This window comes from Panicum virgatum, chromosome 5K (assembly GCF_016808335.1).
Source record: "Panicum virgatum strain AP13 chromosome 5K, P.virgatum_v5, whole genome shotgun sequence".
Taxonomy (NCBI): Eukaryota; Viridiplantae; Streptophyta; class Magnoliopsida; order Poales; family Poaceae; genus Panicum; species Panicum virgatum.
In genome coordinates, this window is record NC_053140.1 from 13,132,795 (window position 1) to 13,148,342 (window position 15,548).

The window sequence follows — 15,548 nt, forward strand, 5'->3', positions numbered from 1 at the left end:
TTTCAAAGTTGTAGTATATTTGTTTGCCTAATCGGATTTGATGTGCTCCAGGGATTTAAGTCTATTTGCATTAAAAAAAAGTGCATTAATAGGGAAGCTATCAACTCGGCGGCCAGGCCAGCCGCGGTTTTGCGGTCCCTCGCTGCTGGCGCACGGGACATGAAAAAAAAAACCGGTTGTCCGGACAAAAACCGGTCGCGGGCAGCCGGGCACGGACCGAAAGCCCGGCACCTCTCCTGACCTCACGCGCTCCGCGCACGCAGAGACGCGCACACAGCCTTCCCTCAGTCCACCCCTCCCTGTCCCCATCCGCCTCTCGCGTCTCTCGCGCTCTCGCTCGCCTCACTTCCCAGTTCCCACACCCAAAAACCCTAGTCTCCCCTCTCCCCGCCCAAAACCCTACCCCGCGCCGCCGCCCCGCGCCTCGTCGTCGCGGTCGCCGCCGGCGGCTCCATGGCCGCACCCATCTCCGGCTGAGCTAAGACAACTCGCCCGTTGGTCTGGTCCGAATCCTGCTCCCGTGTCACGCGCTCTCGGCCGCGGCGGCGGCGGCGGCGGTGGCGGTGATAGAAGCGCGACATCCAGGTAGCCTCTGATTTTTGCCCCGATTGGGTGCGTTGGCGTCGGCAATGGAGGAGCCGAATGTGGGCGGAGGTGCCGCGGCGGTGGATCCGGCTGGTGGCGGTGTCGGAGTTGGGGTTGGCGCATCGCCGTGGAGGAAGACCACGCCGCCCCCACCGGCTGGCCAGGCGGCGGTCATGGGGGCCGAGTCCTGGCCCGCGTTGGAGGAGGCGAGGCAGAAGGTCGCCCCGGAGTCCCCTGCGAAGACAGGGCCCGGCAATGCTGCTTCTGGAGACTCAGCAAAGGATCCGGAGGGGTCCCCTCCGCCTCCTCCTCCTCCTCCTCCTCCTCCTTCATCGCAGGTATAATTTGGTGCTGGTGGCGATAATCCTCATCTGCATGGTTTTATTTACGGGGTAACTAATTCTTAAAGGCAATTTTGGCACAAGTAGTATCAGTTAGCTGGTTACTCGTTTTCGCAGATATGCATCATTATCACCTTTTATGCTAACTGGTAGGGTGTAGGTGTTGTCGTTTTCATTGGTGGGTAGTGATCTTTGCTAATTTAGACTGGTTTCAGCTTTGTCGGGGAGATTCATGTTTGTATGTGGGGTTCCTGCCAACCAGGTCGCATTATGTTTGAAGTAGATTGCATATTTCATTGTAATAATGTGAGTCACCATAAGGGTCTAGGCGTTTGTCGCTTCATTGGTAAGTTGCAAGGCTTTGCTACTTTTAGAGTGGGTCCAACTTTGTCGGGTGCATTCATGTTAGATGTGGTTCTTGCTAACCAGGTTGTGCTATGTTTGAACTGGGTTACATTTTCAATGGTAATGCCAATTTGTCGGTTGTCGCCTACCGGAACAGCTGAAAAGCACTTTATGGAATGCATTTGAGGCAAGCACTGTTCTGAAAGGCGATAGACATCTTGAAAGATTGCATTATTCCCATTATATCCTTCCTCTGTTGCATAAAAATGTACATTATCTGGATTTGGATTTGGTTTTGCTTTATTACATCCCTGTATCTCCCTTTATGGAGCCGATGAGAGCATCTTGGTTTGTGGACAGAAGTTATAGTGTTTGTACCACTGTTGCACTCGCTTAAATCCTGAAAGCATTTTTTGTGTACTATTCATACTTTGCTTCAGTTTGATAAAATGTGGAGAACTTTTTAGGTGGCTAGTCGTACACACAAGTTTGATGGCCATGGGAATCCCAACAGAAATCACCAAGCACACCATAAAAATGGGCCGAAGCGGCGTTTTCTTGCAGCTAATGGTGCACCATCCTACCCTCCAGCAATGCCGTATCAGCAACATCCGGGGCAACCAATTTTTTATCCTATCCCTGTGCTTCCCAGTCCGATGATGCTACAAGAATATCCTTACCAGCCATTTCCTGTTCCAGTCCCGAATCATGAGCGACATGTTGGAAAATCTGGGTATGAGAACTCTGTGCCTCCTTTTGTTCCAGTAGATCAAGTTGGTACCAATGAAGGTAACAGGACAATGCCTCCTCATCCTAGAGGAGATCCTCATTCTTGGCGGCCTCGTGTTGGCACTCATGGTGCTAGGCCCCATCCTGGTCCTGAAGGTCATGGCCATTTTAGTCAAGCTTGGCAAAATCCTCAGGCATTTGGTACAAGAGAAAACACAAGTTTGCCACAAGGTGTTGGGCCGAGAGCTTTTGTCAGACCAATGGTGCCTCCTCTTGGGTACATCAATGGACCACCATATCCTGGTAATTCTTTACTCACTGGCTACAACATGTTTGCTATTTGGGAGCTGGGAGCCTTTTGTGCACTAACATTGATGAATCCTTTGAATTCAGGGCCTATGCATCCCATGTACTATTACATGCCTGCTGTACCTATGGAGCCGATGAGAGGCCCACCGCGCTACATCCAAAACCAACCAGCGCCTAGCCCTGTTTTATCCCCTAAAGCTGCTGAGTTAAGATCTAATATACTTACTCAGGTGGAGTACTATTTCAGGTATATTTTATTATTATCTGTTCAAGCTACATGAAAGTGTGATACACTGATACCTATAAAATGGGCATGTGGGTTTGTACAATGTGTTGGAAAATTTTCATTTAATTTCAGTTGGTACTGGACAATTTATTTTCATTGGATATCCACTGCCCTTCAGAAACATGACCTGCAAGAAATCAGTTTAATATTGCTTCAACATGCATGCAAATACCAATACAGCCTACAATTGAGAACTTTATATATTTTCATAACATTATGAGTGACAAAACATGCTTTGGCATGCAACCTTTCTTTACTTGTTATGATGAGTTTCAGTGATTCAAATCTGGATGATGATGATTTCTTGAAATCTTTAATGGATGAGAATGGCTGGGTTCCAGTTTCAAAAGTTGCAGACTTCAATAGAGTATGACTTCTTTTCAGATTTCTCATAAAGTGGTTCTATATTATTTTGCCCTTGTGTTAGGAAATAACATTTTGGTTTGTGGTTCATTTGCAGCTTAAGAAAATGACCACGGATATACACCTGATTGTAGATGCATTGACAAACTCAAGTCTTCTAGAAGTCCAGGTTTCTCTGTTTATTTCAATTATCTTGCTTTGTTTAGGTGCTTAAACCTTAGACTCTTAGCCTTTGCTTGTCTATTATCAGGATGATAAAATTAGAAGGCGTTCTGACTGGTCAAAGTGGGTCTCCTTTTCTGGAACGACATCTGTTGCAAGCCCATCATCTATGAGTATGGATAGCAGCATGGGTGAGAGGAATATCGGTGGCTTTTCAAATAAGGATGCTGATTCTAAAGATCAAAATAAGCATGGTATGAAAGCAGAAGTTGCTGATGAACAAGTCCAGGACTCACATAGCTCTACATTGAATAGGGACTTATCTGCCCTTAGTATTGATGAAAAGCCTAAGAGTCTTGCTGCGCACCCTATAAAGTCAAGCAAACATGAACCTTCTTTTAGATCTGGTGATTTTAAAGTTCAGAAAGTGAAGTCAAAGACACACATTCCTGATTCTCAAAATGACTTTTCTAGCTTTGGTGGTGACCAAAGCACTTTCATGCTTGATGAGGAATTGGAATTGGAACATGCAGACCATTCACGTGATGACCATAAGAGGTAAACTTTAGCCAATAAAATTCTATGTTTCACACATTACTTATTCTTTTCTAAGTATGTATGCATGTGATATGATATATCTTGGAGATTCTTTGAGTTTGTGAAGACAACTGATATGTATCAGTGTATGTGATATTTCATCAATGAACAATAATGCTAAATCAATGTGATACTCCCTCCATTTTATTTACATGTCGAATTAGGTTTTTCTTAAGTCAAATTGTCTAACTTTGACCAAGTCTATAGAAAAATATAGCAACAACTATACTATCGAACATATGCACTATCAACATATACTTCATGGTGGATTCAATGAAACAAATTTGGTATTGTAAATGTTATTATTTCTTTTTATTGGTCAAAGTTTGCTGAGTTTGACTTAGGACAAAGCTTATACAGCATGTAAATAAAAAACAGAGGGAGTATTTCATCAATGGGCAAACTAGTTGTTGAAGTCAAAACAGTGTTTCATTTGTATTTTGCAATGTTCAAAAGGCGGTTTTAGGTGGTCGCCTAGGCGCGATTTAGCGCTAGGCGGAGGGGTACCGCCTTGCCTAGGGGGGTAGGCGGTACCCTAGGCGGCGCCGGCACATCGACGACGAGAAGAGGGTGCTGCGCCGCAGGAGCGCGCCGCTGGATAGGCCGTCACGGCCGTCAGAGAAGGGGAGGACGAGCCACGGCCGCCGGAGAGGGAGAGTGCGAGCCGTGGCCGCCGGAAAGGGAGAGCGCGAGCCGCGGCCGCCGGAGAGGGAGAGCGCGAGCCGCGGCCGCCGGAGAGGGAGAGCCCGAGCCGCGGCCGTCGGGATTTGCCACCGGAGAGGGAGAGCCCGAGTCGCCGCCGTCGGGATTTGCCGCGGGGGGAGAGAGACAGAGAGAAAGAAAAAGAACGGGAGAGATGGGAGGGAGACGAGCAACAGCTGGATGCTTGGAAGGGATAAGGTTTGGTACTTTTCTGTTTTGCCCCTTTACTTTTTTTAAAACTATAGATGGAAGGGGAGGGGTGTGCATAAGATGGGCTGGGCTCTTTTGATGGGCCTTTCTTCCAAGTTTAGGTTCACATGACCCCTATTTCTTCCTTTATTCAAGATAATCTAAGGTAATATATGTATATGTATTGAAATATTAAAACGCCTAGAAAAACGCCTTAAAACACCTAGGCTCGTCTAGGCTCGCCTAGGCTCTAGGCGGTGGGTCACCGCCTAGCGCTTTTTTTAACATTGGTATTTTCCGGATAGGGTCGGAGTGGCACCAATTGAGGAGAAACTTACCCAGCATCGGCTGAGATGGTTTGGACATGTCCAACGAAGGCCTCCTGAGGCGCCGGTGCGTAATGGGGTTCTTGAGCGGGTCGATAATGTAAAGAGGGGTAGAGGTAGACCTAAACTGACGTGGGATGAGTCGGTTAAGAGAGACCTTAAGGATTGGAATATCTCTAAAGAGATAGCTTTGGATAGGAGCGCTTGGAGACTAGCTATCAATGTGCCTGAACCTTGAACTTATTTCTTTCGGGTTTCATCTCTAGCCTACCCCAACTTGCTTGGGAAAAAAAGCTATGTTGTTGTTGTTGTTGTATCAAGATATGTAATGTAAGGATATATTTTAGGGCATGCACTATATTTTAATGGCATTATTACACTACAATAGTGTGTTCAACACTTCAACTTGTGTTATGCATAACATATTCTTCCACAAACTTATATTCTGTATCCTTAGTAGAACAGTACATTTCTACATCTTATAAAAGAATTTTAGTGCCCTAAATGACATGCATTACCATAAAAATCAAAAGTCAGGTTGATGATGTTTGTGTATACCTCAGAGTAGTGTTCCATTGCTCATGTTCTATGATGTGGGTACTACAAATATTTCTTTTTGTAATATGTTTGTTTTAAGCAGGGGCGATGATGAGGATGAAGACTTTTTTGTTGACGACCAAGATGTTAATAGGCTAATAATTGTCACACAGGTTGCACTTTTTTGTTGGACTTCAATATGATGCCTCTAATTTCCCTGCTTGCCTTCCTGATCAATAATGCACTTTATTTAGCCTCCGTTGTATTTTCTTAATATCTTATGGACTATGGTTGAACAATTTTGGGTAATTACGGTTAGAAGGCCATTTTTTTTGTGTGAGCCCTGTATATATCTTCCATTGGATGCACTCTTCTCATATCATATCTGACTTGCACTTATCATGTTGGATTTTTTCAATTAGTATGTGATGTATGCCTGTACGCATTAATTTTCTTTAGGCTATAAAGAGGCAGCGCTTCACCCTTATGGTTTATCAGCCTAAACTGCTGGTCTTAGCATTCGCATTGCAATTGGTTCCCTAAAGGGTAGCAAATTCATTGTTGAGTAGAAAGTAATTCTTCGATAAAAATTGTTCTGGAACCAAGAAATACAGATTGGATAGTACTCTCCTAGTAGGCCAAAAGCTACGCACCTACTTGGTGAATCTCTAGATTCTAAACTTCTAATTCTCTTAATTTCATTCGCACATGTAATTTTATTTATTTATTTTGCTACTGACCATCAGGAGGAGGTTATATTGTCATTTTTGATAATGTTGTGGCGAACTTGTGATCTATCGCAAAGCATTTGTATAATGACAATTTGACAGTTTAGCTTAATCAGTTATATTCAATTGTATTTATGGGCTTCCGAAGGAACTTTATGCTTTTGTGGAACACAGCCTATTTCTATTCTGCTCGCACTTATGAGATTTTTTTTTCACCAAAAACTTCTTGGTGCCTGTTGGGAGGGGGGAGGGAGGGGGCTGATCACCCCCTATCCAAACAGGCTATTTATGGTTTAGCTCAGATATACATGACTGAGATAGACTTTGATGCCGTTCAGTATTTTTATCCTCCGAAATCATGTTGTGTACTACAGTGATTTATCTGTTCTTTGGATAATCATTTATAATTCAAGAATAAATTGTTTATTTCTTCTGTTTCTTTTGGATTGTGCACGGTTGTTGTAGTAGAACACTTAGGACGGTTAAATAAGTGACAATATCCTAATGTTGGATTGGGCATATGAAATGACATGGTCTGAATTTCTTGAAAAGTTTTTCCATGAATTAGAATTCATTAGCTTTTATCATAGAAATTGGCAGATCAAAGTATTTTGCAAACACATGTATGAAATGAAACTTATTGTTACCCCAGCTAGTATCATTTATTAACATTTTGAGTATGTTTCACTGATATCTTGTTTCAATTGTGCATCTCACAGGATCCTAGGTTAGCAAAGGATGACAAAAGCCACACAAGCATACATCAGGCATTTTCAACAGAGGAAGCATCAAGAATAAGCGACGCCTTATATCATTATGAGGTGACACGTTACAGTTCATATGACACTGGCCAATGCCCAAATGACGTACTAGTGACCTTATGCCTTGGTCACCATTTCCCTGCTAACCAATAATTGATTGGCTGTACATCCGTTCAATTTTCATCCAAGAGAAGTAAATAAATAATTTTTAACCTTATTTTAATGTCAACTACCCTGTTATGAGTTTCCTGTTGCTATTTCGAGTCTTAGATTCCAACCAGCTGCATCACTAATCCACATGTTTATATTATTTAAATATTGGAACCATTTGAAACAAGTGTGTGTATTTTTTTTTTTTGGGGGGGGGGGTGCACATTTGCGTCAAGTTGGCTTGATCTCCGATTAGGCACATTGGACTGTTATGGTAGCCCCGTTTTTACATTTTTTTCTGTGCTCATGCTAATATTATGACATCGATTTTGACTTCAGGCACTGCATGGTCGGCGCACTAATAATCAAAGAGGTTCCCATGCTGATACTCCAGACACCAATTCTAAACCACCTGGTGGTTCAAAGGAGAACCACATTAGCAGTGGACCAAATGGTACTGAAGAAACTGGACAGCCTATTCCACGTAAGCGCCAAAGTAGAGGCAACAGAAAAGCACAAAGCTCACGTAAACAGAGGTTCTTTGCTGGTAATTTCATAAGTAACCCTGACCAATATGGTGGTGTATCAGAAAGCCCTCCGGGCAATTCAGTTGGGTATTTCTACGGATCTACTCCAGAAAATCACAGGTAGGTTAATAGTTGATCCATGTTCACTTGCAGTAAAACCTACCTATTTACTCTCTCAAATTGTTCTTGTTTTGATGATCCGAATGATGATTAGCTATAAGAGTTCAAAGCTGAGTTCTTCTCCTCACGGAATTCCTACTGGGAGCTCACCTGTTGGATCAATGCCCAAATCTTCTCCACAATCTCAGCCTCTAACTTATCATCTTCTAGAAAAAAATAAACTCCAGCAACAGAGGTAAACAGCTGTCTACGATGGCAAACTTTTAAGTTCTAATGTCCTTGAAAACATTTTTCATCAGCGCCCTCCACTATATTCAGTCCCACCTTTTAAACTGATCTCTTGACATTCTTTTTCTGTGTGAAGGTACAATAAGTTCAAACACCACTGCCTTACGGAACGTAAGAAGCTAGGCACCGGTCACAGCGAGGTGCAGTCTTCCCCTTATGTATTTATCTTGTAATGGCAACTTTGTAATACCTATTATAGAGGAAAGACAATAAGCTGATCAGGTTAATTTTTATTTGCTGCTACATTACCTGTTGGATTGTTGGATACTTATGATTAATTTTTAATTAAATTTTACATACGCTTATGAACTTAATGTTAGCATTTTTCATTATTATTGACATGTGTGTCCAATGGTCTGCAGCAAATGAACTCGCTGTATCGGTTTTGGTCATACTATCTGAGAGATAATTTTAATGAAGATATGTACAAGCAGTTTAAGAAATTTGCACTGGAGGATGCAGCAGCAAGCTATAGATATGGACTTGAGTGTCTCTTCAGATTTTATAGGTATGGTATGCAAATTTCAGGAATAAGCTTCCAATCATTGTTTATTTACATCTGCAATATCCTTTTTTGATCAGTATTACAATAAAGCAGCATCATTTACTGCCTACTCCTTCCCTTGCAGTTATGGTTTGGAGAAAAACTTCCAACCTAATGTGTATGAAGATTTCGAGAAGCTTACGCTCGAATTCTACCATAATGGTGATCTTTATGGACTTGAAAAATACTGGTAACTTTTAGCTTCTTAATTTTTGCAGTACTCTAAGTTGCTGCTCTCTAGTTACTGGCTTGCTGCAATCCCATACTTATGTGAAATTGTTGCTGGAGATTTATTTATTTATCTTTAATGAAGGAACGGACTGTTGGCTGTTGCTGTAACTTACTGTTCTTGTGTCACCTTATGACTTGCTGCATGGATGCTGAAGTTCATGCAAATTCCTATAAATGGCTACTTGTGCTTTCTGCATGAAAAAGGGTGTAAAATTTGTACTCAAAACTGCAAAACTGCAAGCCTAAATTAAAATGAGAACTACAGATTTGGTTCAAACTTTGGCCAGTTGAACTGCCCAAATCAGCAGCTGTAGGATTATGATGCTTAGTCACTGACATATTTTTTTGTTGATTGGACCAGGGCATTTCACCATTATCGAAATCCAGATAGTGGCCCTGTAGATAAGCTTCCAGAGTTGGAGAGGCTCCTCAGGGAGGAGTTCCGGACCCTGGATGATTTCAAGGCGAAGGAGAAAACCCATGAGGCGGCAGAGAAACAGACAGGCGGCAGTAGCAGCACTCTGGCGGTGGCCGCACATAGCAAGGCTGAGGCTAAGTAGGTCCTAGCTCGGCATGAAAATTTTGCGGTCACCCCGGAAAGGAGAAATTAGCCTTTTTTTTCGTTTGCTGAGGCGTAAGGATTTGAGTAGACATCTGTGCAGATTTTGCTATACCCCCTGCCAGTACTTGTGCTGTGGCTGCCCAGGAATTTTTCCTCCCTTTTTTTTCATTACCTTCCTGGCATCAATGTGGGAGCTGTACATAGATGATATTTTTTCCTTGTTATTAAATAGACAAATAATAGAGCATGGAGTTTAAAGCCGTGGTCTGTCGTTAATAGGGTTTAGAATTTGTTTGGTTTTGCAGCCCATGATGGGTTCTATTTTTTTTGAGGGATTTTTTTTTCGAATTTGTTGTGTTGAATATCGTTTTGAACACCTTTATTTTATCCTCTTTTGAAGCGTATTTTGAAAATGAAAATGATGTCACAACTCGTAATTTTTTTGCATCTTTTTGTGAGTTTCGTCCTAAACTTGTGCTAGAACAAAAGTGGTGTCAGGATTATTTGAACAACAAAACGTGATGGAACAATCGCACTCGTTTTAAGAGAATATTGCGACAATCGCACTCCTTTTGAAAACCAAAGTCAAGCTACAACCCAAGAAAGTTCTTATGGTTTTTGGCCTTCCCCTCGATTTGCAGGTGAATTTCTTGGCAGACCATCTCTGCTCTTACATCGAGGCGCAGCTGGACCTCTTCCAGAGTCTTTTCCCTGTCCCGGAGAAGGATAACGAAAAGAAAACTGTGCCCCCAGTGCCTCTCCTTGGGCGCGGACGCCGCAGGGTCCGATCAGAAAAGATCTCGAGAACGAGAACGAGGCCGGCTCCTGGCCGTCCCGTGACCCAGGCCGTCGAGCAAGCCCTGCGGACCCCTGATGAAGGAACAAAAGAGACGAGGGCATATTTTTCTGGTTCGATCTCCTCCAGTCAGCGCCTCTGGAGCTTCCTCCTGACAACAAAGAGAAATAGGTATAGAAGCGTTCTGCTTAAGTCAAGGCACCAGAATATCTTACACTGGCTGTGGGTGGATGCTGATTGAAACTTTTGGTGAGGACGGCCAAACATTGTACTCAATATATGTTCGCTATGTGGAAGGAACCTGTATGACTTCTGTGATTCCGAAAGCAGCTGTCATGTTGGGGTTAGAAATCTCGTGCCAAGCAGTCTATTGGTGCAGATTGTAAGGTAGTTTTGCTTGTTTTTTTTTCTGATGAGAATTACAACTCTAAATGCATCTACTGTCAAACTGAAATGAAGATTAGGATTTGTACAATGTGTGATATTTGTTGGATACATTTTTCTCTACCCAGGGACATTATTGATGGCCTATCATATATGCATGAGGAAGGCGAGTACCATGGCATTATTTCTATCGGAACAATGTTCTATTAACGATGTTCAGAAGGACAAATCTATGTACAACCTGCTGATTTTGGGTATAAAGGTTACTCTTTTATTAGTCAATGTTGTTGGTGAGATTTGAGAGAACTTCGCAACCATCACGTCTATAACTGTTTGAAAAGCCGCAAGTACTTCATTGACATGCTCAATTGACCAGGTCGTTCCAGCTTCATCACCCCTTAGGGCGAGTCGAGTAGTCGCGGAACGGGATGCATATGTTTACTTTTGGTGGTCTCACATTGAGCTCGACTGACTATATGTAGGTGGGGCGGTTCTGTAGTTCGAGGCGGGGAGGGGAAGGGTTGTCGCGTGGGGTCCGACGGGGCTTTTGCGTGCCGTGTTGGTTAGATCCACCTTGCAAGGTTAAATCGGATCGATTCGCCGTGTCTCGCGGATATGAGGGCCTTGATCTCTTTATCGCCTCGTAGAAAAATGAGTTAGAATATTAGTGATATATGATGGATACTACTTTGAATCATTATTGAATGCTCCAACATGGTTGCTTTAGATATGCAAACATTAGTGGATAGTCTTCCTATATAAAATATGCGGCTAAAATATTGAAAATAAGGATCCATCTATAGATGCATTTCTGCAAAATAAACCACCAGCCAGAAAGCTTTGCATGTCTAGATATTTGGGCTAAGTATACCCATTAGACGGGTAAGTCTTGCTGAGTATTAGTATACTCAGGGTTTTGTTGTAAAAATAATTTCAGGACCCGCACACGTAGACTTCTGTCCGTGTTGCGCCAAGTTCGTTCGACTGGATGCGGATGGGTGGAACGTCGAGGACCCAGGCGTGTAGCTTTGAAGTGTTGGAATTGAACACTCGTGGGCTGAGTGTGTAATTCATTTCTGTTCTTATATATTATAGTGGGCAGATTCCATGTTTATCAAACTTTGTATAAAAGTCAGATACACTCGTATAATATTATGTATTTCGAACTCAGTTTGTAAAACTCTTTGTTGTTATCGTTGTCACTCGCGTATATTTTCAAGTATGGTCATGTCGTACGGTTTGTAATTTAAGTGTTTCATAGCAGGGTGTTTGTATTTTTAAGTATGGTGTGGTGCTCGTACCATCTGCGCTCACCTTTGTGTGAGACTACCGGTGTTGTTTCGATAGGACTGTGGGTTGAGAAAGGATCGCCAAATTAAGCCGTTAAGCTAATGCGCCCGATGTGTTCAAATGACAGTCATTACGCTTAATTAGAGTTTTAATTTGGCGGTTCCGTCACAGCTGGTATCAGAGCCGAAACGCACTGGGGGTGGTAAGAGTACGACTAATTTTAATATTTCTTAAGTTAACAGTGAATTTCTGGCTTAAAATAAATCGGGTGGGATAGTTATTCGCTATTGCCCTATATAGTAATTGGTTAAGTTATCTTTTTATTTGGAGTTCTGCGTAAGAAGGTAGCGTGGGGCGATCATGCATCATGTCATTCATTGTTTTAAAAATTCATGCATCTTGGGGGTGGGAACGAAGTGAAACACCACGGGTGTATCCGGATACTCCGGACATAGGTCCGGATAGTCCGGGTGTGGTGTCCGGATATTACGGATGAGAATCCGGATATTCCGGATGGGGCTATGCAAAACTTCCGGCCTTTTTGACGTAATTTATGCTTTCTGCATTCTTCCATGGTTGATTATTTTGGGTAATCAAGATATTGTGACTAAATCAAACATGGTTGAATGCAGAATGGCAGCACCCCCGAACCCTCCTGATTTGGCTCAGGCCATTGCGGCCAGGCTCACCGGACGAGACGAGCAGACGACGCTCCTCCATGAGATCGTGCAGCAGGGCAGAGTGCCGCGGCCTGAACAACACCACCAACCACCTATTCCTGGATATGAGCAGTTTCTGGGTACTCATCCCCCGCTTTTTCATAAAGCGGATGAGCCATTGGAGGCGGACAGTTGGCTCCGGACCATTGAGTCCAAGTTCACCCTGCACCCCTACAATGACAACGACAAAGCAGGATTTGCAGCTCAGCAGCTCCGGGGTCCCGCACGCACATGGTGGGATAACCATGTGGCCATGTTCCCTGCGGGTACTCGGTTTACCTGGGCAGAATTCAAGGCAGCGTTCCGGGCCCATCATATTCCCGCAGGGGTGATCAGAAGAAAGCTCACTGAGTTCTTAGCCCTGAAGCATGGTAATAACAGTGTGATGCAGTATGCCCACGCCTTCAACACACTGTCACAGTACGCCGGTTATCACGTGGATACTGATGAGAAGAAACAAGCATGTTTTCGGCAGGGACTTAGCAGCAAGCTCCAGGATCGCCTGGCCATGGTCAAGTTTGACACTTTCAGTGAGCTAGTCAATGGGACTATCATTCAGGAGGATGCCCATCTAACTCACAAGGCGGAGAAGAAGAGAAAGGCACAAGTAGTGGGCTCTTCGAGCAGTGCTCCTCAGAGGTTCCGCCTGGTGCAGTCGGGCCCACAGCGAGCCCCCTTTCAGCACCAGCCACAGCAGCAGTGGGGTTATCGGCCCCTTCAGTACACACAGCCTCAGGGGACAGTCAGACCTTCTGTTCCTCAGCAGAATGAGCAGAAGGTATGGGTGCAGCAGCCGGGGATGCGCCCCAATGTATTCCCATGCTATAATTGTGGGCAGCCTGGTCATTTTGCACGAAATTGCCCAATGCCACCCAAGCAAGGTCAGCAATCGAGTCAGCAGAACCAGAAGCAGCAATTGGCTCATTTCAAACCCGGGCATGTGCACTACACCACCCTCGAGGGCATTCCAGAGGGAGCTCCAGTGATGGCGGGTACGTTTTCCATAAACGATCAACCCGTTACGGTATTATTTGATTCTGGGGCATCTCACACGTTTATTAGTAAGGAGTGTGCTACTAGACTTGGATTGGAAATAGGGAATATGTCGATTCCATACAATATCCATTCGCCTGGAGGGCAATTAATAACCAATCAAATAGTTAAGCAAGTACCTTTACGATTCTAAGGAAAAATCTTTGACACTTATCTGATTATGTTGCCAACTCAGAAAGTGGACATTATCCTTGGAATGAATTGGATGAAATTTCATGGGATTTTACTAGATACGTCATCATATGTGGTGTACGTAAACTCTCCCCATCATGGTTTCATGACACTATCCCTGATGAACCATAAGTCGATGACTCCTATTGTGCACCACACTGAGGGCAAGAGCCTAGCCGATATACCAGTGGTGTGTGAATACCCGGATGTTTTTCCGAATGATTTGCCTGGCATGCCACCGGATCGAAATGTGGAGTTTGCCATTGAGTTGCAACCGGGCACGGCACCGATTTCCCGAAGACCATATCGGATGCCACCGAATGAACTAGCTGAGTTAAAGAAGCAATTGCAGGAATTGCTTGATAAGGGATATATTCGTGCTAGCACTTCGCCCTGGGGCTGTCCGGCGCTCTTTGTTAAGAAAAAAGATCAAAGCCTCAGGTTGTGTGTGGACTATAGACTTTTGAATGCCGTCACAATCAAGAACAAATATCCCCTTCCCAGAATTGATATTTTGTTTGATCAGCTATTCGGGGCCAAGGTATTTTCAAAAATCGACCTCCGCTCTGGTTATCATCAGATAAAAATCAGAGCTGAGGATATTCCCAAAACGGCTTTCTCCACCAGATACGGGATCTATGAATATCTGGTCATGTCTTTTGGGTTAACAAATGCCCCTGCTCATTTCATGTATCTCATGAACTCAGTATTTATGCCCGAGCTGGATAAGTTTGTCGTGGTTTTCATCGACGACATTCTTATATTTTCCAAGAATGAAGAAGAGCATGTAGAACATCTTCGCATTGTCCTTCAGCGTCTCAGGGAGCACAAGTTATACGCCAAATTCAGCAAGTGTGAATTTTGGCTCAAAAAGGTACAATTTCTAGGCCATGTCATCTCGGAGGACGGTATTTCTGTCGACCCCAGCAAAATCTGAGATGTGCTAGATTGGAAGACCCCTGAGATAGTTCCGGAAATTCGAAGTTTTCTTGGGCTAGCAGGATATTATCGCCGGTTTGTACCGGACTTCTCCAAAATTGCTAGGCCCATGACAGAATTGTTTAAGAAAGGGGTAAAGTTTGTTTGGGACGACAAATGTGAACATGCTTTCTAGACTTTGAGGAAGTTATTGACGTCGGCCCCTGTTTTGGCTCAGCCGAACATTACTCGACCTTTCGATGTTTATTGTGATGCATCAGGCACGAGGCTAGGCTGCGTCATTATGCAAGATCACAGGGTGATTGCTTATGCCTCCAGGGCCTTCAGGCAGCATGAGAAAAACTATGCCACCCATGATTTGGAGCTAGCAGCAGTGGTTCATGCTCTGAAAATCTAGCGTCACTATCTCTTGGGTAATCCAGTTCATATATATTCGGACCACAAGAGTCTCAAGTACATTTTTACCCAGAGTGAGTTGAATTTACGCCGGAGAAGGTGGTTAGAGTTAATTAAGGATTGTGATCTGGAGATCCATTATCACCCCGGAAAGGCAAATGTTGTTGCTGATGCGCTGAGTCGCAAGACAAGTTGCAACTGCACCTCAACAACGTCGTTGCATGCAACTTTATGTCAGGAAATGGAGAGATTAAATCTGTCTATTGTGTCTGAGGGCACACTTGCCAATGTTTCCCTCACACCTACCCTTCGAGATCAGGTTGTTACTGCACAGATAAATAATACAGGCATGGAAAAGATCAGACAAAGACTTATGGAAAATGATCCTAGGGCTGCATGTTTTCACCAGGATAGTGAG

At 43.7% G+C, this 15,548-nt stretch overlaps 1 protein-coding gene across 1 annotated transcript; it reads left to right on the plus strand.

Annotated features, from left to right (window-relative positions):
* Positions 1 to 291: 291 nt before the first annotated feature.
* LOC120706454 (la-related protein 1A-like) lies at positions 292 to 9,643 on the plus strand. The gene is made up of 14 exons (XM_039991114.1): positions 292 to 923; positions 1,739 to 2,303; positions 2,394 to 2,556; positions 2,872 to 2,962; positions 3,056 to 3,127; positions 3,209 to 3,678; positions 5,575 to 5,644; positions 6,919 to 7,020; positions 7,450 to 7,757; positions 7,852 to 7,992; positions 8,122 to 8,185; positions 8,408 to 8,553; positions 8,675 to 8,779; positions 9,182 to 9,643. Exons 1-14 carry the CDS (start codon positions 630 to 632, stop codon positions 9,378 to 9,380), a joined length of 2,790 nt encoding a protein of 929 aa, XP_039847048.1. The 5' UTR covers positions 292 to 629; the 3' UTR covers positions 9,381 to 9,643.
* The last annotated feature ends 5,905 nt before the right edge of the window (positions 9,644 to 15,548 follow it).

Excerpts from the sequence above, each read along its gene's own strand:
- LOC120706454 (XM_039991114.1), top strand. The coding sequence starts at position 630 with ATGGAGGAGCCGAATGTGGGCGGAGGTGCCGCGGCGGTGGATCCGGCT. Across the intron at positions 7,993-8,121 it reads AATAAACTCCAGCAACAGAG|GTACAATAAGTTCAAACACC; the intron begins GTAAACAGCTGT and ends TTCTGTGTGAAG. Across the intron at positions 8,186-8,407 it reads TAGGCACCGGTCACAGCGAG|CAAATGAACTCGCTGTATCG; the intron begins GTGCAGTCTTCC and ends AATGGTCTGCAG.